Source organism: Teleopsis dalmanni, chromosome 2 (genome assembly GCF_002237135.1).
Source record: "Teleopsis dalmanni isolate 2A chromosome 2, ASM223713v2, whole genome shotgun sequence".
NCBI lineage: Eukaryota > Metazoa > Arthropoda > Insecta > Diptera > Diopsidae > Teleopsis > Teleopsis dalmanni.
The window spans coordinates 47,578,653-47,600,853 of record NC_051847.1 but is presented as its reverse complement, the minus strand read 5'-3'; the positions used below and the strand labels follow the sequence as shown (position 1 = coordinate 47,600,853).

Genomic DNA, 22,201 nt, shown 5'->3' with positions numbered 1-22,201 from the left:
AACGACGAGATAGTAGAAGAGAGCAACAACAAGATCGCAGCATGCCTAGAACGTAAGTCATATAACACGTATACTTAGTGCTCAATCTGTTAAGGGCCTAGTGTTTAATCGTCTACAAGTCCTTAACTAAATTATGTTGCAAAAGTATAATATTCAGATCTTGAAAAGCATATAAATGACAAGTCGTTAGAAAAACTTAACAAGTTATTTAAAAATAAAAAATTAAATTTTAAATATATTATTAATTAATTCTATAAATTATAAAAAGGCGACGTCGTACTGAAGATGAGAGCTTTGAACAAGATAGAAGACGTCCAGCTACACCAGTTTTATCAGTCAATCCAGATGCACAACCTGCCGTTCCACAACCAAGAACTCCATCGCGTTTGAGAAGTAGAGTCTCACTTACATCTAGAGCTATTGAAAATATCATGACTTCGTCAACCGGTCGTAATAGAAGATTGTAAGTAACTCGGACAGGGAATTTATTTTACAGTCCTTTAAAAGAGTTTCAGTAGTTTGAAGTGGATTCATTATAATTAACGAAACAACAAAAGTTATTTAGTAATTTGGTTTATAGCCCATTTTCAAAAAATTTCTATATATTTTTATTTAATTGTACTCTTCATATAGACAACGTACCGGTACTGAAGACTACGATCTAGATGACAGTGAGATTTATGGTGCTGCCACCGCAACTAATCCAGCTGCTATTGCTGCGTAAGTTTAATTTTAGTCTTTTCAGTATTTTTTTGATCTATTAAAATATTGATTGATTAAATAATTAATTCTAGCGCTCGACGTACGCCACCAAGAACCGCACCACCACCACCACCACTTCCTGACACGATGACCAGGTTCTATCCACGCTATTGAAAATGTTAATATTTTGTAGTAATACTTGATTTTCTTTTCTTTGAAAAATCCAATACCTACAACTTTTACAGTTCACGTAATGTTCGCTGGCATGAAGAAGATGATTTGGTCTTTGAGGATGCGGATTAGGTTTAGGAGTTCAATGATCTCCTCTCCTTTTATAGTATTAATTTTTACTTATATTCACAAGTTTCATATAAACATAAACATTTAACATCACATATATCAGAAGTAAAAAAATATTTTCCATAACAAATGCACGATTTTATATATGCTAAGCGTATTTTAAATTTTTATTCTATTTTAATTAAATAATTTTTAAGTCTCATGTAAACACTTTTTATATATAAGACTTTTTTCTTGGTACTGTGTCTGCCTTTAAGTATAAATATACCAACATGAAAACAGTAGAACATTTTTGAAAATTAATAAACATAAAATTAATTTCACACAAAAAACAATTTTGAAATTTATTTCTTATAAATTATATAAAAATATGTACATATTTTTTAAGGTGGCAACACTCAAAAAATTGTATCACGGATAATTGCTTAGCAAATTATAAGGTAAAATTCGACGCTTAAAAGACGTTTGCTCAGTACATAGCTACATTAACGTTACGACCAAATTATAGATCAACTGAATCCAACTGCGCATTGAAGTCATCCTTGGGATCAGTACCGAGTATTTATGGCTTTGATTTTGTTCACAAGAACATGATCATTGTCTATTAGTGGTGTAAACAATTTTACCAAAGAGTCTTGGCTTATATCACAACCAACTTTAATTGATGCTAGAATGGAACCACCATGATAATAGTTTCACTTCTGGCTAAAAGGAATGGGCCCCATAATGATAAGAATTTAACTTATTTCTTACCGCAAAATTTTATTAATTGATGAAGTTCACTTTAACCAATAGTAATACTTTAAATAGAGACAAATACCAGTAAGATGGTGTATTTATCGGATTGTCAGTTTTTAAAAAACGAAGAAAATATATATTGAAAATATATATATAAATATAGAAACTTCACCAATTGTCGAACTTCAGAAACAGCATATTCTGTGAAGGTTCTTAAACAAACACTGTGGATTTCACTGTCGCCTAAATAAAGAAGTATTCCATATAAAGAATGCCCACATACTTGTTCTGTGTATATATAAGGGGTTTCTGACCATATGAGTCTAAAAATTGTTATCAACTTTGCAGTGAGCCATGTGTTTCCACAGCTAATGCACGGCGGCAACCCAATACTTTAGGAGCCCCCTTTTTTGAGGATCTTGATTAACTTCAAGACCTCCCATTAAAAAACATTTTAAGCTTCACCAAAGGTTTCAGATGGTTTTAAAATATGCTAAATGCGTTCTATCATTTAAATAAAATATTAATGGTAATTGGTATTATAATTGGATACTGTCCCTCAGTATATAGTTGTATCAACGCACTAGAAACTGAACGGTAGACACTCAATGCTTGAAACGATGACCAGAATTAAAAGAATTGAGTAGTCTGATAGGTCACGGAAACATGCAGTCAAGAATATGCCTAACATTCCAGATCAAAGTCGAAGAGTGACTAAGAATGTAGCAAGGGGTCTGATCTGTTTCTAAGCAGAGCCGACATTCTGCTTCCTCAGTCAGTCTCAAAATGGCAGAAATTTTCTATACTTATCTAATAGGATTATATATGTATTATATATGTCTTTATATGGCTTTATGTAGAACATTGTATTTGAAAATTGAAGGTATAAAAGAGCATCGGAATGGATTATTAAGCGAAAATATTTTAATATAATATATTACTAAAGAATGCAGAACGCAGGTACATCTACTGTTAAAACACCTAATTTCAAATAGTGGAGTATAATATTGATTATATACGTTGTGGAAAGTAAAGTTTAAATATTTTATTATAAGGAATATATAAATTTAGTTAAAGTATATATGTGACTCAAGATTATGCATACGTGCTCCTGGTAATACGAATATATACTCTGAGGAAAGTTTTCGGAGTGAAAATCGAAAGTATGGAGATGTAAAATGTTAGATTAAATTCGCTGCAATTCCGACAAAATATATCGTTGCATTCTATATGATAACAGCACATATTTATAAGTTAAATATTACCAGCAGTAAGGAATATGGAAAGTGTAAGAAAACAGTTGTTAAAGAAACTCTATAAGATATTCTATTTCTATTCTCAATAAATTGACTTAAACTCGTTAAAGCTGAATATAAAGATTTTTACCTATATTAAGAACTCTAATATAGTATCGGTAACTCTTTACCCCGCCTGCTTGCCTACTATTGATGTCTTAAGAATTGGTAACATTATGTAGTCTCAACAAATCAAGTACTTCTTTGTGAAATACTGAAATTTTTTCTCTTTACTCAGTTCAAAATTTTTTTTCAGATATAAAACCGTATTATAAATGAATATTATTATTTTTTTAACCAATAATACTAATTTAATACTAATACTAATTTCACGAAAATAAATAATCTAAGGTACTTCTATCTCGCTACTAAAAAAGACAAGAATTACATCTTTTCAAAGTCACTTTTGACTCACATAATCCGTAAGTTTAGGGAACTTAATTGTTTCAAAATAAACACATATTGCTTATAACATAAATATTAGCCCTTTTTCATGTATTAAGTTATATCACTGACATGATTATGTTGCTGTTTTACGACCACCGACAGGGTCCTAAATATGTAATAACATGTAAAATGGATACAAAAAATTTGTTGCCTCATCTTTCAGTTGCCCTGAATTTTAATGATTTATTTTCCTGCAATATCAATTGTCATGATTATTAAAACTTAAGTTTAATTTAAGTCTGCTTTGTAGAACAAAAAGGACAAGCATGTGCGATGTTGTTCCTCATAATTTAATAAAATATTAAAACAATGTTGTACCACAAAAAAGGATTTGTAGTGTGCATGCTTTTACATAAATTAGTGCTCAGACAAACCTACTTTTCCTCCAATGCACTTCAAACAATGAATGCACACCACATGGTGTGGTGCCACAAACAAACTTACACGCATTTTGTGTCCCAACTTCCACTTATGCAGACGATATTACGTTCATGGTCCAAGTCATCTGCATGTGTCCTTGTGACTGGATTACAACTTGCAAGCAAGCGTTTAACTCTCGTTTGTGCTGTAGATGCAATTAATCTCTGATCAATTGTTTGACCATTTCGAAAGGACATTCAGTTTTTAGTTGCTTAATTATTCGATTTGAGGTCAGTGTGTTGAGAATCTGAATATATGTATATCATATAGGTATTCCTTAATTGGGAAATTGGCAAAATTATCTGCATCGAGCTTGCTAAATTAATTTAATAAAAGGATTTGATTTAAAATAGTCAAAAAACTTGATTTAAATTTAATTTAATTTAATTTTTTGAATTAAATTTAAAATAAAAATTATGAATCAAATTATGAAGATTAATGCTATATACATATATAGCTTTCTCCAGTGAATTCGAAGTGGTCATCAGTTGGAGAAATAATGAGATTATCTTAAAGCAGGGCTCGCCATTATGATATACTGATGGATTCAAAATGGAAAATGGCAGAGCAAGGGCATGAATTATAGGACCGAAATTCCTCAAAGCAATCGCAATGGGAAAAACCGCTTTCATTTTCCATGCCTTAGAACTAAATGCGAGAGAGTCCCAATGCAGAGGCACCCGTAGTACCCAAATATGCCTTCTTTCGGACACTCAAGCAGCTCTAAAATCTTTAGGAAACTCTTCAATCCAATCAAAGTTGATCTGGGAATGCTTTCAAATTTTTAATATCCTACCATCGAGGAACTATGTAACTCTTATGTGGGTACCGAGGCATGAAGAGCATGAGGGCAATGAAATAACAGACTCCTTAGCAAAGAAGGGTGCATGTACTCCTTTCATTGGTCCAGAGTCCTTCTGCGGGGTAACAAATAGCTTGAACACTGGAGAGCATACGACAGTCAAAAAGATTCACTGATCCTGAACACATGAAAGTTGACGCTATACTTAACCATAGCAAAAACAATATTGAAATATACACTGAACTTCTTACAGGAAACTGTAGAATTAATTACCACATGAAGATTATAGGTGCGGTGGAAACTAATTCCTGTCAACTCTGTCATGAAGAGAAGGAAACATCAGAAGCGGGATCTTAGTCCCAAATCAAATAGGTAAAATTAAGCCCACAGCAGTTATGAGATTTATAAATAGCCTAGAATTGTTTCAGTTGGGCCTTTAGGCAAACAATAAATCTTTTAAGTCGGTATGCATTCTTAGCCTATTATTTAATAATAATAATAATATACATATATAGGGTAATTTTTTAGGCTGTATGAGAACTATCGAAATCGATAACTATGCTGTGACAGCTGAGAATATCAAACTGTGTTGACATTACTGTTTAGTAAGGTTTGGCACTTCATCCATTTTAAGATCAACATAATCGCCCTAGATGGCCGATGGTTGACAAAACACCATTACACCCATTACAATTGACTGTTTACACGCTGGTGGCATCATCAGTCCTTATTTGTTTCGAAATGAGGAAGTAGCTGCCAGTATGGTGAATAGAGAGCGCTATCAAGCCATGAATGACTGAATGTCTTTCAGCATTGTTTGTTCGCTCCTATTCATTCTTCAACTCCTATTCATAATATCACGAAACATCATTATTCGAGCGTAAGTGCGCTTTGATGCACAAGGCCGCCACTTTAAATTGACCTAAGCTGACTATTTGTTTTTATTTCTTTCGCATATAGTTCATGTTTTATGTTTTATTTATAAGCAACTGTTTAGAAATTTGAGTTATACGGAGATGATCTCGACACACTTTTCTACAAGTTTAGCAGGGATTTCATTATCGTCCCATCATTAGCACTCAAGAACTCAAAATAGTTATATAAATCTGAAAAGTTCTGGTCCATAACTCTTGGAATATAGAACTACTCACTTATTTTAGGGCTTTATAACTTTCAGGTTTTTTGAAAAGAATCGGGATGGTTAAACAGTTTCTTCCGAAAATCAAAAACAAAGTTCTGCTAATTATATATATATATATATATTATAGAAAAATTCATTTCCCACTTAACTCATTATAACAATCATTACGGGTGATTATTTTGAATGTCTCCATAAGCTGTTTTTAATATGTACTTTTCTTGACTCAGACCAATCTATTCCCATTTTGTAATTTTTAATATCAGTGAGTGTCGTTTTAAAAACATAATTAGGTGGCATTGTCTGGCAATTGGTGGTGCCATTAAAAATTGTCCCGAAACCATTGGAATTATTGGTGGTATACCAGCTGTTTTTGAAGGTCCTGTCGAAGGTTGTGTAGTATTGGTTCCAAACTTATTAGAATCCGCGCTAATATATGTGCAACCTAATCTACTACAATTAGGCAAAATTTTCATTACATTACACTAATTTATTTTTGTGGTATCCCAAATTAATGAATTAAAATTTTTTAAACAATTTATTACACTTTACGTTAATTTACTTTATTGGTAAAGACTTGAATATATATTTCTTTGTAAACTGGTAAAAAAAAGTGGTATCCAGTCATAATTATATAAAAATTAAATATTTTTCGTATGGCAATAAATGAACGTGTGTATATCTACGACCCTTCTACCTATTCAGTGATTTGTATTGGCTCACGATCTTCTCTGGTTTGGACAGCCCTGGTTTATAGTATAGAACCATTTTGCAGTGTCTATAGAAACAACCTGCAACCTGTTTACTGTAAGGTAAGTTATTGCGCTTTTCAAACTTGCATAGCCTGACTTTTGATTTTAATATTTAGACTACATCTACTTTTTTATGGCATCCACTTAGATCACTGATTTTATAACCAATCTGCTGACCAAATCCTGACAATGTAACAACTTTGACCTTTAGTCAAAACAGCACACAAATTAAGTAAGTTCATAAGCAAATAGCAATATTTGTTTTTTAATAGTTTTGGATTGAAAATATTTTTAAATGGAATGTGACTTATATAACTTAATATACAATAAATTAGTCTTTGGAATTTAATATAAAATTTGACTAGATAAAAATGATTAATTAAAAATAATCTTTTAGCAATTTATTTGCTGGATCTTGTTATTGTTCCCCTCTTATAAACATTCAATGGTGAACGACTCTTGAGTTTGATCTCATATAACGCCAAACCAAACTGATGTATAAATGATGAAAATTGATGTGTTACATAGTCGAAACTCAATGAAGGTTCTGGCTCTATAGAGCATGTACCTTTTAGATCATCCTGCGACCATTCAGGTGGATCTACATCACAAATATGACGTCCAAATATACTTGGAAAGGCTTCAGTTGATAAATGTGGATAGAAAATTCGTTGCAGTTCGAAGTGTAAATAACTTGAATTAGATTTGTCCACGACATAGGCAAAATCATCACTCAAAGATGTTGGAATGGCAAGAAAAAGGCGATAATTTATTTGCTTTGAGTTGCGCTTAAATTCACAATTTGATAGCGAAAGTTTAATCTTGCGTAATAGTTTCTCCAAATTAAGACTACCGTATTCGTATAAATAAAAATCCTTGCTGCGACGATAACGTCGTCCAGTATTGCGATCGAAGAGTAAAGTACGCGAGCTGGGTATATTAACAAATGACAGTGGCATATCATACATATGCGATGTGATTAGGTGTAAGTGTTCACCACTTGGCTTGAATTGCATTGCATGCTCAAAATGTTGTGCCAATGGAAAAACGCCAGCCTGATGTATGAAACCAAAGAATACAGTGAGCGCTATATTAAAAATATACCAAGTCTTAAGCAAATATTTTGCGGATGCCTGCGTGCAAAGCACTCTATTATAAAATTGGCGTAATATCCAATGCTCTTCCTTGAACGGATAAGTTATACAAAACCCAGTTAATAACTTTGTTGCATGTAATAAGACAATCGGGAATGTTAAGGGTATAAGAAAACGTGCCTCTTGATGGTTGATTAGTAAAAGGAAAAATAATGGCACAAATATAGCGCCCAACATCAGACCCACAATACTCTGTGCACGTGGTAAACCTTGGTATTCAGCTTTGAAAAATCTTATCATGGTGTGTGCAAATGAAATTAAAGCAATTATACCAAGAACATTGTATAGTAGAGGCGTATTTACCAAAAGATGCGTATATTTAGGATGTAAGCCATGTTCTGCTGTTTTACTAGGATCCAAATTGTACTTTATAAAATTCCATGGTGTAAAGACAAAATTATTGATGCCAATATCAAATATTTGTAGTTCACCAGCAGTTAGGTACTTGTAATAAATGGAATCGAAAAATATAAATACCAAAATCGTTGGTAATGCACTAACACAAAATAATAATATACGAAGATTAAAATCTGTAAATGTTATCGTTTTAGTGCCCATGCCACGCAGTAACCAATAAAAGACCATTGGTGCACCGAACAGCAAAAATGTTGGACGGTTGAAAACTCCTACAACGCATATCGTAGATAGTAGCAGCATATATTTATAATTATGTGTGGGAAGTGTGGTTTTAAGTTTCCAAATTCTTACTTTCTCACCAATGGAAACAGCATTTATGTAACGTTCTTCCAAATACTCCTTTTTGTATACAATAGTATTTGTTGTTATCATACTATCCGCTACCAATGCCAAAAGTAATGAACACAGCGTCATTTCGATAGTGTTTGAAAATGTGCGTGTACCAAACACAAGCATCACCCACGAGCTACCCAATGCTAAGAGACGGATTTCACAGCGCAAACCATACAAACGGCACACATGGTAAAGGCTCCAATCATTTATGAAAGATAAACAACACATTATAAGGCGTGGAAAGACGAGATATATGTAGCTATGTAGTAACTTAATATGAGTAGCATTTTGTAAAACAGTAGCGATGAATTCGTAAAAACTCCAAGGTACACGTAAAAGTAGAAAAGGCAATGTAATACTACGTACTGGTAGGGTGTTATTAAACTCCCAAGTGCGTGTGTGCTCCAGTTGAAAGTGATCACCTAAATTATAATTTTCTCAATGTTCGCATTTTATTGATATTTATATTTACAAACCTGCTATCACCTCGACGGACTGAAAAAATTCATCAGGATGCACATAGCCTAGTTGTGGTATAAAAACTAATACGAAACGCAGCACAGCAAAAAACAAATATGTGTACCAGTTTTCATCAGCGTTCCGATGACGACTCCAGAATTGATTGATTTGATTGGTTATTCTTGCTCTTGCAGATGTGTGTTTAATTTTTGAATGCTTTTTGATTTCATCGTTTTTTTGTTTTTCAGTGTGTAATTTCATTGTAAAAAAACTAACAAGTATAATAAATAATATTTATAACACTCTTAACAACTTAAAACTAAATAAAAACCTACTTTGTTCGAATTTTACAAGAAACTGAATCAAACGTCATTTTTATCAGCTGTTGACTGTTTTAAATTCACAATAAACTGTTCTCGGTGTTTTTGTTGCAAATGTTCTCAAAATAAAACTGTTCCCAGTTTGGGTGCCTTTGTGTGTGAGTACAAATGCCAGTAGTTGAAAAAATTTAAAAAACTTCTTGCTGGACTAAAAACGTTAAAAATTATGAAACAAACTTTTTAAAATAAGACACAACTTGAATCACAGTTAAATAAATTTTATTATAATTTGTAAAATAAAAGCAACAAATCCAGCAATAAGCGCCATACCCAAATAACGATTAAATGTGCGATTTCCAATCGTAGCCGGTTTACTCTCGAATTTTTTACTACACCGCGTCCAATCGTTTTCTTCATCCAGTATTTCCGCACACATGCTAAACTTGGTGGTTTTGGTTATACGTACACGTACTGCTGTTCCTAATAAATTCTCTCGCATCGGCAATAACACCTGCTCATACATTTTGTTGTGCCCAACATAATGTTGCTTATCATGTGAAATTTCTGTTACTAAAACAGTGTAGACCTGTCCCTCTCGACCAGCATACGGTTCATAACTGTTGAATAGCTCCGTAAGTCGTTTGGTGCGTTTCTTTACTAAATTCGCTGGTATACGCTGCATTTTGGCTGCAGGTGTGCCTGGTCTGGGAAAGAACTGATTTATAAACAAACTCGGAAATTTGTAATGTTCACATAAAGTAATTGTTTCCTCAAAATCATCATCAGTTTCAGTAGGAAATCCGCATATAATATCTGTAGCAATGGTGACACCAGGTACACGTTCACGTAAGAAATCCACAACATGTTCAAAATCCTTACGACAATATTCGCGTTTCATTTCTCCCAGTACACTATCGCTGCCACTTTGCACAGGCACATGTAGAAAAGCATAGACACGTGGATGTTGTAGCACTTTTGCAACTTCCTCTAAATGTTCTAATATATATGGTGGATTGGTCATACCAACACGTAACATGCAATGTTCAGGTATCACTTCTACTAACTGCCATAATAGCTCAGGTAACGAAGTACCAATATCGCGACCATATGCACCTGTATCCTCCGATGTCAACCATATTTCACAACAGCCTTCAGCAAATGCCTGTTTAGCACGATCTACTATCTCTTCAGGTGAGTAACTAGCCAAATCGCCACGTGCATGTTTGGTCTTGCAGTAGGTACACTGATTCAGGCAACCAGTATTTATAGCTATTATCTCAATTAATGGATTCTTACGTACTTTTGGTAATGCTAAACGTGCGCCAGCTAAACGCTTGCCATCAACTTTTTTATTTTGCAGCAAACGCACACTGTGTCCTTTAAGTGTTTCTTCGACAACCTCTACAACGCGATCTATTTGTTGTACTCCAATTACAGACAGTCCACGCAAGTAATCTGATTTAGGTGCACCTTGAGGAACACAACCAGCTACCACAACATGTTTGCCTTTGTTCATACCCGATTCAATTTCATTTCGAAATGTATCTTCCGATGGATTTTTCACAGTACAACTGTTGAGCAACCAGAGGTCAGCATTTTCTTTACTATCAGTAAGTTTGTAGCCATAGGATGCTAATTGACCTGCCATATATTCTGAATCTGAATTATTGTGCGCGCAACCCCATGTTTTGACAAAGATTGTTTGAGTACCGGGTATGACACTTTCATATATTGTCTTTTCTGGATATGACTCCGGCTTTGTGTCTGACTCGACGGTTATGCGTTTTTTGGCTCGAACAGTCACACTTTTTTTATTCTGATAACGTTCCTTTGGTTTTATATCATCTGAAGATATTAAATCCTCAATATCGTCAATAAATTCACCTGGTAAATTTATCATTTTAAATATTCTTATTTAAATATAATTTACCATGTGCAGCTGCACTACGTCTACTATATTTATACAAGTAGAGTTGCCAATACACAAAAATAAATTGCTATCAGCTGTTGAACTATTTTTGAACAATTGACGAGTTAATTTCAATATATCAAAAAGAATTTGAAAAATATTAAAATTTTAAATTGAAATTGTATTAATTTACATGCTTTTGTGTTTTCTAAATACAAAATGTTTATTGATTTATTGAAATGAATTAAGCGCAAAATAAAATAAAACAACAAATTAAAAAAAAATTTATTATCAATTATCAGAAATAGTTATTCATACTAACGTTATGAAAAGCTATTCCATAACAAGCTTTTTTGTTTATTGGATTCACATGAGAATTGTAGTTGTAATTTCAGTTGTCAAAAATTTTTAAACTGACATCTGAAATCAAAAAGTAAAAATATCTGTTCATACACACTTTTAAAATATGTTAAAATCTTATTTTTGAAATATATTTTTTGTTGCGTTGCACAATATGATATACAACAATTCTTAACACTAAAAATTAATTAATTTAAATAAAAGGAAACAAAATGAATATTAGAATGGCAATGGTTAGCATTTTTATCTTGTATATTTAAATTTTTTTATTTATTTATATATTTCAACTTATTAGTAAATGAAATGCTTATATAATTTTTACGGATAACTAATTTTGCAGTGAACATTCACAATAGACTGATTTTTGAATTCACCTGCACTAAAATTAAATTACTCAGAGTAAGTTACTCTCAATATTTTAAGAGCAAAGTTGTTGTTTCATATGTTTTCTTTCGTAGAGCATGATATAGACGGTGCTACATGTCTGCATACCAAGTATGCAGACGAGATGTGACCTCTGCTATACACTTTGAAAAAAGGTGTGATTTAACCGCATATATGTCATGCTTAAGTTGCGAGTATTTGTTTGTTACTTTGAAATGACGACTATTGTAATTTGACTTTCAGATTTGTATAAAACTTTTATTCATTCCTCAAAACTATTCACAATAGCATAAATTTGTATACCACAAGTTAAAACCAATTTGATTTTGTAGAATTTACAATTCAACTATGTGTTAAGCTGTCAAAATTCCTATACAAATCTTTCTGTTTTGAACTTATTTTGCTGTCGAAATCAAGAATAATTTTATTTGATCAACAATTTTTATTATGCATTAAAAGCAACAACAATTGACAGCTAACATTACTTTAAAAATTCTTCTATAAATCCAGTATTAAAAAGTTCATCTTTTATGTTTGTGTAATTGTTAATTTTATTGACTTAACTTTCCACTCAAAAAGAATTTTAACGTTTTTGAACACTAATCATACAAGCAGACATAAATCGCATAAACGGCTGCACGTATAAACAAAACAACACTCACCGTCGTTTTTAGTAAATTGTTTTGCGCGATTGAATTTGGAGTTTAGTTTTAGTTTTTCGGTTCATTGAGTTGTAATAAAATAGTTCTTAGTGACAAAGAAAATGTGATGGAATTAAAACATAAAAAAAAATTTGTACCATATTTAAACAAAGAATTGTGTAGTATGTAGCGAAACATAACTAACAAAGGATTTAACAAGTGCAATTTTTTATCTAAAAAAATTAATTATTTTTTCAATAAAAAATATTTTTGTAATTTGTTCTGTGCATATATAATAATTATAATAAAAATTTTGGTGCAATAATAATTAAATTAATAACATCAAAATAAAAAAATAAACGAGTATTTGTTGAAAATGTGAGTGAATAAATTTTCTTTTTTTGCTTTGTAATTTTTTTGAATTAATTTTGCATCAAAAGTGCATTGACTTTTGAATTATTAATTATATTTCATCATAACGCCTACTATACAGTTTTTATTTACGCTAAGAAAGTGTATGAATTTTCTCCTTCCATTTGTTGACCTTCAATTTACAGGTAGTTTACGAGTGAATTAGTGTAAAATACCAAATATGTGCGATATTTAATTAAGAGAAGAACAAATCTTTTGTTAACGAAAGTGGAATCTTATGACTAATATTTTTTAAATGGCTAAACGACAACTATTTAGCACAAAAGAATCAGTTTAGAGTGCATTGAACCTTCAAATCTTTGTTACCTGTTTTTGTTTATGTGTAAAATATTCGCACCTGCCACTATTAAAATTATATATTTGTTATTGCTAAATAATATTATCTATATTATTAAATATTGTTGTTGTTGTGACGGATATTGATACCCCTACAATCACATAATTCCATTATCAGTAATATTTGTTTCTAATATTAGAACTACTTTGAGAAGTTTAAGAAGTTGAATGTCGTCGGGGTGGAGTTGGCGGCCCTCCCCAAATATCTTCGATTTTGAACTACTCTGCTAATTTATTCAATTTTTTTCCGCTTACGAATGAACTTATGATCGTTCTCCTTACTACAATAAAATGTGCTAAAAATAAATAACCAAACCGGTTCCCTATGTAGAAGAAATTTTAAATTGATAAGCCGTGCGGCGCATGTAAATATACTCCCGGCAATATTTGATAAAATTTTAATTCAAAAGTACGGAATTTGACATCATTTTTATTGAATTAATATTATATTAAAAAAAAAAAAAATTACATATTATTATTATGTATGTAATTACTGTATAGATACATAAAAATTATTTTAATAATTTATTTATAAAGAAGTTTTTCAAACATTAGTGAACTACAACAACAAAAATTAATTTTATATTATTTTAATTAGTTGAATTTTTAGCTGACCATACAGCTGTTTCGAATATTATTTAAAAAATTTTTTTATAAACCGGAAAATTTTCACAGTATTATACAATTAATATGTGGGTTAAGACAGTGAATTGTATATTATTTATTCGTAGTAAAGCTATATCTGGAGCAACTAATATTAAAGAAACTAATTAGTTTCCAAACCCTAGAATTATGTTAGGTATAATGTGTAAAAAAAAATTAGAATGAAAGCATAAGTTGTAACAAATATACTTAGAGTTAATTATCCCCAATTAAGGCTCCGGGATGTTTTAATTTAGCTCGAATTAGAATTCTAAATTACATATTGCAAAAACTATTATTAGAAGAACTAATTAATTTTCAAATCCCTCAATTCTAATTAGTACAACTATAAGAAAATTATAATAAAAACATTAGAAGTTCCGAGAAGTTCTAATTCAGCTCTAATTGGAATTATTAATCAAATTTATTAAAATATTGGAAGAACTGATACCAATATATTTCGATAAAATAAAATCGGTTAGGGCGAAAATAAAAATGTGCAAGGAGATGATTCATTTAAAGAAAAATTTTTTAATTTAAATATAATAAAAACAAATAAATTATTTAACGACACTGCCAAATAATTAAAAAAAAATAAAAACAATATTTTTTGTTAAAATAGTAAAGCGAATTATAGTTAATTTAAAGAAATATGAAATAAAACCAGAAATAATAAAAGAAAAAAAAATAAAAAAAAGTATCCCGATCACGTATACACTAAGCGGTTGTGGGATAGATTAGATCGTATTGAGGACTGCACACTAATCAGTATTTTTTATGACGCAGGTGTGCACTAAGCCTAAAGCCTCAATTAGTTGTCGTGAACATAGCGAATAGTCGTAATTTTTTCTTTCAGAGTAGCAAAAAAATACTCCCAACTTACGAAAGAAAGCAAACGAAACAACAACAATGCTTTTAAAATCTTCAGAGTTAGGTTTTACTCGCAAAGAATTTTACGTCTTATAGATAATAAATAGATAACCCTGTATTAGGATATTTATTTGACTGTATTAGCTTTTCTAAGTAATGATGCAATCTGACAAGTGGATAAACTACAAAAAGGATTGGTTTCTAATAAAGAATTTGAGATAGGTATAAGTTTACTTATTCGTACTACCAAATCTAGTTGTAATATTTTTCGGCCTATTGGTTCAATTTAGTGGTTGAAGACTGCAGACATTTTATAGTTGTTAAATATATAATTTTTGTACATAAAATGTTGCATAAAATGTCTTGTCTAACGACATTCTATCAGACAAGACAGAACGTCGTCATTATACAGGCCGCATCTTTCTGATATAGTAGCACAGGCTGACATGCCCATTTATAATATCTGGAAAAATCTTATAATTACAATTCCAATTTTTATAAAAGCCATAAGTTATTTTACTTTCCTGTTTATCAATAAATTACCAACCAATCTTAATTGGTTAATTAAATGTATTCTTTTCACATTTAAGAGGATTAAATGTTTTTTGTGGGAAATAAAAATATCAAAAATATAAATTAGAAATCATTTTTAGGTACTTTTTCTTGACAGAAATTAAAAATTATTAACTTTGTTCTGTGATCGTTTGGTTTAGTCTGAAGTGCTAGAAAGATAACTTGTCTGGGTACATATATCATTTATTACGCCTGCTTAAGCTCAAGACTTTCATAGCACTAAAATTGCACAATACTTTGAAATAAAATATTTAGTTTTATCTATTATAATATATAACATTATAAAATACCTTAAAAAAGATTGGCAGATTACTTTGGTTGGGTAAAATACATGTGATTTCTACAAAAAATTATTTTTTTTTACAATGAACTTTTAAGTTTTGTTTTACAATACTTTTTGATAACAGATTTTTACAGGAAGTGCTTAATAATACGAGATACGTTTCAAAGTGAACATGGCTTTTCAATAAAAAGTTTTTTTTTTTATTAAAACCAATTCACGTTGTTTAAAAAAGTTTTCTCCCTACTGAATTCCATGATTTGTATAGTCTAAAAGCCCAACTTTTTGCTTTTTTTTTTTGCTCTTATACACTGAAGATGGTCGAAATAGACCGAACTATCTGTATTATAAATATTTTTTAAAAATATATTAAAAATTTTAAAACAAATTAATAAGTGCAATTTTATCATAGACTTATTGATAAATCATAGGTTGCATGTCCTTCAGGATCTCTGTACAATTTTTTAGGATAACCTATTTATCGAAAAACACTTTTTTCTCGGTTAAATGCTTATTTTCGAAAATGTAAAAGTCGCATAATATAAAAACAGGTTTAAACAGCTATTAACATGTGAATGCTACTTTTAGTGAAAAAATCGGTCAGTAATATCCATCCCATTATCAAACAATAAACATAAATAAACATCTATCTGATCATGTATGACGAATATAATGTATAAAACACTTCAAATTCTATAGAAAAAAGGAACCATTAATGGTAGAATAATAATAGAGTGTTAATAACAGAATAATAATAGAATAATAATAATAGGATAATAATAATAGAATAAAAATAAACGAATGATAATAATAATAGAATAATGATAAAAGAATAATAATAATAGGATAATAATAATAGAATAAAAATAAACGAATGATAATAATAGAATAATAATAATAGAATAATAATAGTTGAATAATAATAATACAATAATAATATTAAAATAATAATAATAATAGAATAATAATGAAATAATTATAATGGAATAATAAACATGGAATAATAATAATACAATAATAATAATAATAAAATAAAAATGATAGAATAATAATAATACAATAATCATAATAAAATATTAATAATAACAGAATAATAATAATGACAGAATAATAATAATAACAGAATAATAATAATACAATAATAATAATAAAAGAATAATAATAACAGAATAATAATAATTAAATAATAATAATAAAAGAATTATAATAATAAGAATAATAATAATAACAATAAAAATGATAGAATAATAATAATAATAAAAGATGATGATAAGCCCAGAGAAGCGAACTCTTTGTAGATAATGACTTTTAATTTATCCGATGTCAGTTTGGGATTGTAAAGCTTAGTTTCTGAATTATATTAAAATCATCAGACACAACATTTTATAAAAAGTTTTCGTCCGTTTTTATTTTTCATCTTTAATGTTATTCTCCAAATATTGTATTCTAAGCAATATTTGGTTGTTACTTATCTTCAGTGGAACAAAATAGAAAATAGTATTGGGTATCAGTGTTAGGTTGAATGGTGATAAATATATGGAGTCGATATGCTCAATTTAAATTCAACAATTTTGGCTGATCTTTCTTGAATACAGACTAAATGGAGTTTGTAAATCTTATATTCGCTAACATGCATCTCATCATTCGAGTTCTCACAATGTTATAATATAGACCATCTTTAACAATTGATATGAATTTTAATACCAATAATACATAAATAAACGATTTAATGGATCTTACCAACACTAATAATTGCCAATAGATGATTTTGCTACAAATATTATTGAAAACTCCTGTTTTATAGGAAAAACACCTTTTATAATTTTGAATAAATCATTTAAGTCGTCATAAGCATTCCTACTGACACAGTTTCTTATAAGATAAGCAATTATCGTTATTTGAATCTCATATTAGTACCGATAACATATCAGTAAATGATCTAACTTATCAACATATGCAACAGAAATGTCCTATTTACTTTAGAAGACTTCTTTTATAATATAAATAAAACAAAAACTATACACTTTTTTATACAACCCCACAAATCTTTGGTCCAAACTCTGATGCTCCATTACGATTGTTCTAAAATGAAGCTTAACAAAGGTTATATATGAAAAAGTACATCGCATTAATTTTGTAAATGTAATTTAATAACATTCTGTAACTAAATTTATAAAAATATTTTAATTCTAGATCTTTCATTGTTTATGTGCGTCAACATATTAGTTAGTTACTATTAATAAAAAAAAATTTCTAACATTTTTCGCGCCAAAAAGTTCTTATGCATGTGCCAGATAAAGCACTCACACTACTTTAAAAATATTCTTGATAATTAAAAACGCAAATAAAATGTTTAATATATTTGCTTAAATATAAGGCATATTTACCATATAAGAATAAAATTTATATAATATCTGAAGGTAAACTTATCGAATGTACTTACAAACATCGTTTAATTGTATATTTAATATATTAGCTGAAGATCTTAGTAATCAGAGCTATATCTATACATGTCAGTATTAGTTTTATAAACTAAAGTATTATTAATAAATAAATAAAAAAATATTTATTTTTTTACACATTTTAATACAATAATGAAAAAGCGACTAATATCGCTGGCGGTAATACCATGCTGCTCAATTGTATTGCAATACATTTTACATAAATACCAAAAATAAAACCTAATGAGAATTGTAATATAATTATATGAAATTTAAATTACACATATAGGTAAATGTCAAATTAAACTGCGACTTCATATTTCCCATTTAAAAATGTTATAAAATTTTGTTTATTATTGACAAAATATAGATATACTGTGACTAAACAAAAAAAAAAAAAAAATAATTTCCAAACATATTCACAGATAAAAGAGAAAAAAAATTACATTAGGCGACGAATTATTAATTTAATATTTTGCGTATCGTTTAACATCGTTTAATTGTATATTTAATATATTAGCTGAAGATCTTAGTAATCAGAGCTATATCTATACATGTCAGTATTAGTTTTATAAACTAAAGCATTATTAATAAATAAATAAATAATATTTATTTTTTTTACACATTTTAATACAATGATGAAAACGCGATTAGTATCGCCGGCAATAATGCCACACTTCTCAATTGGATTGGAATACATGTTATATAAATACCAAAAATAAAACCTAATGAGAATTGTAATATAATTACATAAACTTTAAAATCCACACATAGTTAAACGTCAATTTTTAAATATGTTAAATTGAGCCTTAATATTTCCCATTTAGAAATATTATAACTTTTGTCTATTATAGACAAAATGTAGGTGCTGTGATTAAAAAAAATAAGTTTGCAATGTATTCACAGATAAAAGAAAATAAAAATTACATTAGGCGACGAATTATTAATTTAATATTTTGCGTATCGTTTAACATCGTTTAATTGTATATTTAATATATTAGCTGAAGATCTTAGTAATCAGAGCTATATCTATACATGTCAGTATTAGTTTTATAAACTAAAGCATTATTAATAAATAAATAAATAATATTTATTTTTTTTACACATTTTAATACAATGATGAAAACGCGATTAGTATCGCCGGCAATAATGCCACACTTCTCAATTGGATTGGAATACATGTTATATAAATACCAAAAATAAAACCTAATGAGAATTGTAATATAATTACATAAACTTTAAAATCCACACATAGTTAAACGTCAATTTTCAAATATGTTAAATTGAGCCTTAATATTTCCCATTTAGAAATATTATAACTTTTGTCTATTATAGACAAAATGTAGGTGCTGTGATTAAAAAAAATAAGTTTGCAATGTATTCACAGATAAAAGAAAATAAAAATTACATTAGGCGACGAATTATTAATTTCACATTTTTCGTATTATACAATAATGAAAACGCGATTAGCATCGCTGGCAATAATGCCACAACTACTGGTGCCATTGCGATACATTTAATAGACATATCAAAACCAACCTAATGAGAATTAAAATTAAATAATATAAAATATTAACTATAAGCGTAGTTAAAGCACAACATTAAAATATTTTAAATTTTGGCTATATATAGTCAGCATTAAAAAATATTATATATTTCAATATATATGTTTATATTTTCTTTTTCTTAAGCAGTGACTATTAACTATACCTAAATGATTAGATGATTGGAAATTGTTTAAGATTTTCCATATGATTATAAAATAAATTTATACAATATTATATCCAATTAAAAATATTCATATGTACTTCAGATTTGGTGCATTGGAAAGAAAGAGTTAATAGAAATATATTCTGTATAAAAAGTACATGAAAGTAAGTATACATGGGTTTAGGTACAGCAAGATTGCAAGCAATTGCAAGAAACTTTGTGCGTGAATGTATTTTGTTGTTTTCTGTTGCAAGCTCTTGCAATTTATGCATTTCGTGCACCTTGCAATGAGTTTGCAATGCATACACTTATTATAAAATAGTACCCAGAAATAATATTTAAGAAGTACAAAAAAGTAATTTTATCATTATACATACCTTGGTATTTAGTTTTAATAATTAATATTAACTTTTCAATCAAACATGATAATTTCATAGGTGCATAGTAAGTTAGTCCTCTTCAATTAGCTAAAAAAGCCGTTTTGAATCCACAAAACCTCATAATAGTGGGTAGTAGAGAGAACGTCAAGCTAGAGCCAACCAGAGGCATTATTAAAGGCAAGAATCTGGCTAATGCTAATGCTAGAGATATAGCCGAGTGTGTTGAAGAAGGTAACCGCCAGAAACTTAAGCCTAATTCTGGCCAAGGTTGGATATAGACACATCACCACAGATGCATAAAGTTTAATAAAAGTTTTACGTCTTTCGTACTACTTTTTTTATTAAATCTATTAAAGTTTTAGGACATGCACAATATCAAATACATTTATAAATTTTTTATAAATTAATTAATTGAATTTTAAATAATTTTTTGAATTAACTCTAAAAAATGGCAATTTGGTGGCCCACTGTGCGATGTGAAAAAAACTATCGATTAAAAGTATTTTCAAAAAAAGAAAATTTATTTTTACGGATTTATAAACCCACACACTTATAGTACATATATTCCTTTTTTCTGTGCAACGTACTTAGCAAAATATTGCGAAGTTTAAAGTCATCTGAAAGAATTATAGTATAAATGTTGCTGTTCTTGCATTAGAGACCTTCTCGAAATAACCTTGCTCCAATGTTAAACTACGTAGTAAGAAAAAATGTGTGTATATATAAAAAGAAAACTTGCGTGATTTAAATAAAGTAATCTCATATACATGTATTTGAACTGAGATAAAAATATTAAAAATGCATAACTCAATACATATATTAACATCAATCAAAAATAGAATAACCAAAAAGAGGTACCTACATAATTGGATGGAATTTTTATAAATAAAACAAACTTATTTTAAAATTAACCGTAATCGTAATTAATCGTAATTATTTGAGGAGTAATGGTGCTTGGGGAGTGCCCGGCACTGATGCACAAGCGGAAGAATCATCTGTACACTAGCACAAGCTAAGGGTATTTTATGGATCATAAGGACCCAAGTCTAGGAAAGATAGGCTCTATACTGTCTTTTTAGAATAAAATATTTGAACTTCATTTATCACAATATATACAATATATTTTTTTAAAGCAATATTTAAAATTAGATTTTATTAAAATTATTCTGACAGTCCACTGGCAAGTGGGCAAAATTGGTATACCTTAAACCAGATCTACAGGAGCTACAAAGAGGAAGAGGAAAAAGAAACAAATGATCACTTTCTGTGCAAATGCTTAGGTCTGGCAATATTGAAATATTCCATTATGGAAATTTACGAAATAAAGAGTATGGCAGACGTTATGCTAAGATGTATATATTAAATAATTATCTCTTTTGCGAACCCCTTAATGTGGTTTTTAAACTTGTTTTTACATGATCAAGTGGGGGTAACAAAACAGTGTCATTGCGATAATTAAAAAGAGACCAAGTTGAGATGCTACGAAATCCAAAAAGTATCACAAAAATTTAGAGTTTGTGATATAATGTTATATAGAGATAGGAGGAGAGGGTCTATAATGATAAAAATTTGCATTACATAAACTTGAACGTTCGCTTTGATCTGGGAAATATATAAAATAGTGATTGACGAAGATGATTTTATCACAATGTTAGCTTCTAAATAAGTCTAGATTATGAATTTAAAGTTGTGTGTTAAGAAGATTTTGGAATCAACTGCCTGATTGGGTATTGAAATCTTATAGGGAAAATGTTTAATGCTGTGATTATAGTTTTATGTTTGTAGTTGTTAATTAGTTGTGGATATTTACCAGTATATGTTAAATATTATATTTTTTTTATATATAATTCTGATGCTTACAAAAGGTTATATTATGATCAATTTAAATTTCTATTCAGATACTTAATTTTTCTTTATCTAGTTATATATATGGTATTAATCGTTATTTATTGAGGTAAATATTTTT

At 29.3% G+C, this 22,201-nt stretch overlaps 4 protein-coding genes across 6 annotated transcripts in view; 2 read left to right on the top strand and 2 right to left on the bottom strand.

Annotated features, from left to right (window-relative positions):
• The first annotated feature begins 8 nt into the window (after positions 1 to 8).
• Positions 9 to 1,182, top strand: LOC119675053. Of its 3 annotated transcripts, none has more exons than XM_038086240.1 (5): positions 9 to 52; positions 269 to 463; positions 634 to 720; positions 795 to 880; positions 948 to 1,182. In XM_038086240.1, exons 1-4 carry the CDS (start codon positions 42 to 44, stop codon positions 874 to 876), a joined length of 375 nt encoding a protein of 124 aa, XP_037942168.1. In that variant the 5' UTR covers positions 9 to 41; the 3' UTR covers positions 877 to 880; positions 948 to 1,182. The 3 variants fall into 3 exon arrangements, with proteins under 3 accessions (XP_037942168.1, XP_037942167.1, XP_037942166.1); XM_038086239.1 differs by having other exon boundaries at positions 795 to 894; XM_038086238.1 differs by having other exon boundaries at positions 795 to 857; positions 948 to 1,175.
• Positions 1,183 to 6,920: 5,738 nt separating this feature from the next.
• On the bottom strand, positions 6,921 to 9,230 carry LOC119682187 (GPI mannosyltransferase 4-like). Its single transcript, XM_038095552.1, has 2 exons — positions 8,975 to 9,230; positions 6,921 to 8,920 (listed from the first exon to the last, which is right to left on the bottom strand). Exons 1-2 carry the CDS (start codon positions 9,216 to 9,218, stop codon positions 6,996 to 6,998), a joined length of 2,169 nt encoding a protein of 722 aa, XP_037951480.1. The 5' UTR covers positions 9,219 to 9,230; the 3' UTR covers positions 6,921 to 6,995.
• Positions 9,231 to 9,539: 309 nt separating this feature from the next.
• LOC119682186 (threonylcarbamoyladenosine tRNA methylthiotransferase-like) lies at positions 9,540 to 11,332 on the bottom strand. The gene has a single exon (XM_038095551.1). It carries the CDS (start codon positions 11,175 to 11,177, stop codon positions 9,546 to 9,548), a length of 1,632 nt encoding a protein of 543 aa, XP_037951479.1. The 5' UTR covers positions 11,178 to 11,332; the 3' UTR covers positions 9,540 to 9,545.
• Positions 11,333 to 12,914: 1,582 nt separating this feature from the next.
• LOC119674473 overlaps positions 12,915 to 22,201 on the top strand; it is a 30,760-nt gene continuing 21,473 nt past the window's right edge. The window contains exon 1 of the mRNA XM_038085612.1: positions 12,915 to 12,949. The gene's annotated coding sequence lies outside the window, so the exon portion shown is untranslated. The remainder of the gene's footprint in view (positions 12,950 to 22,201) is intronic.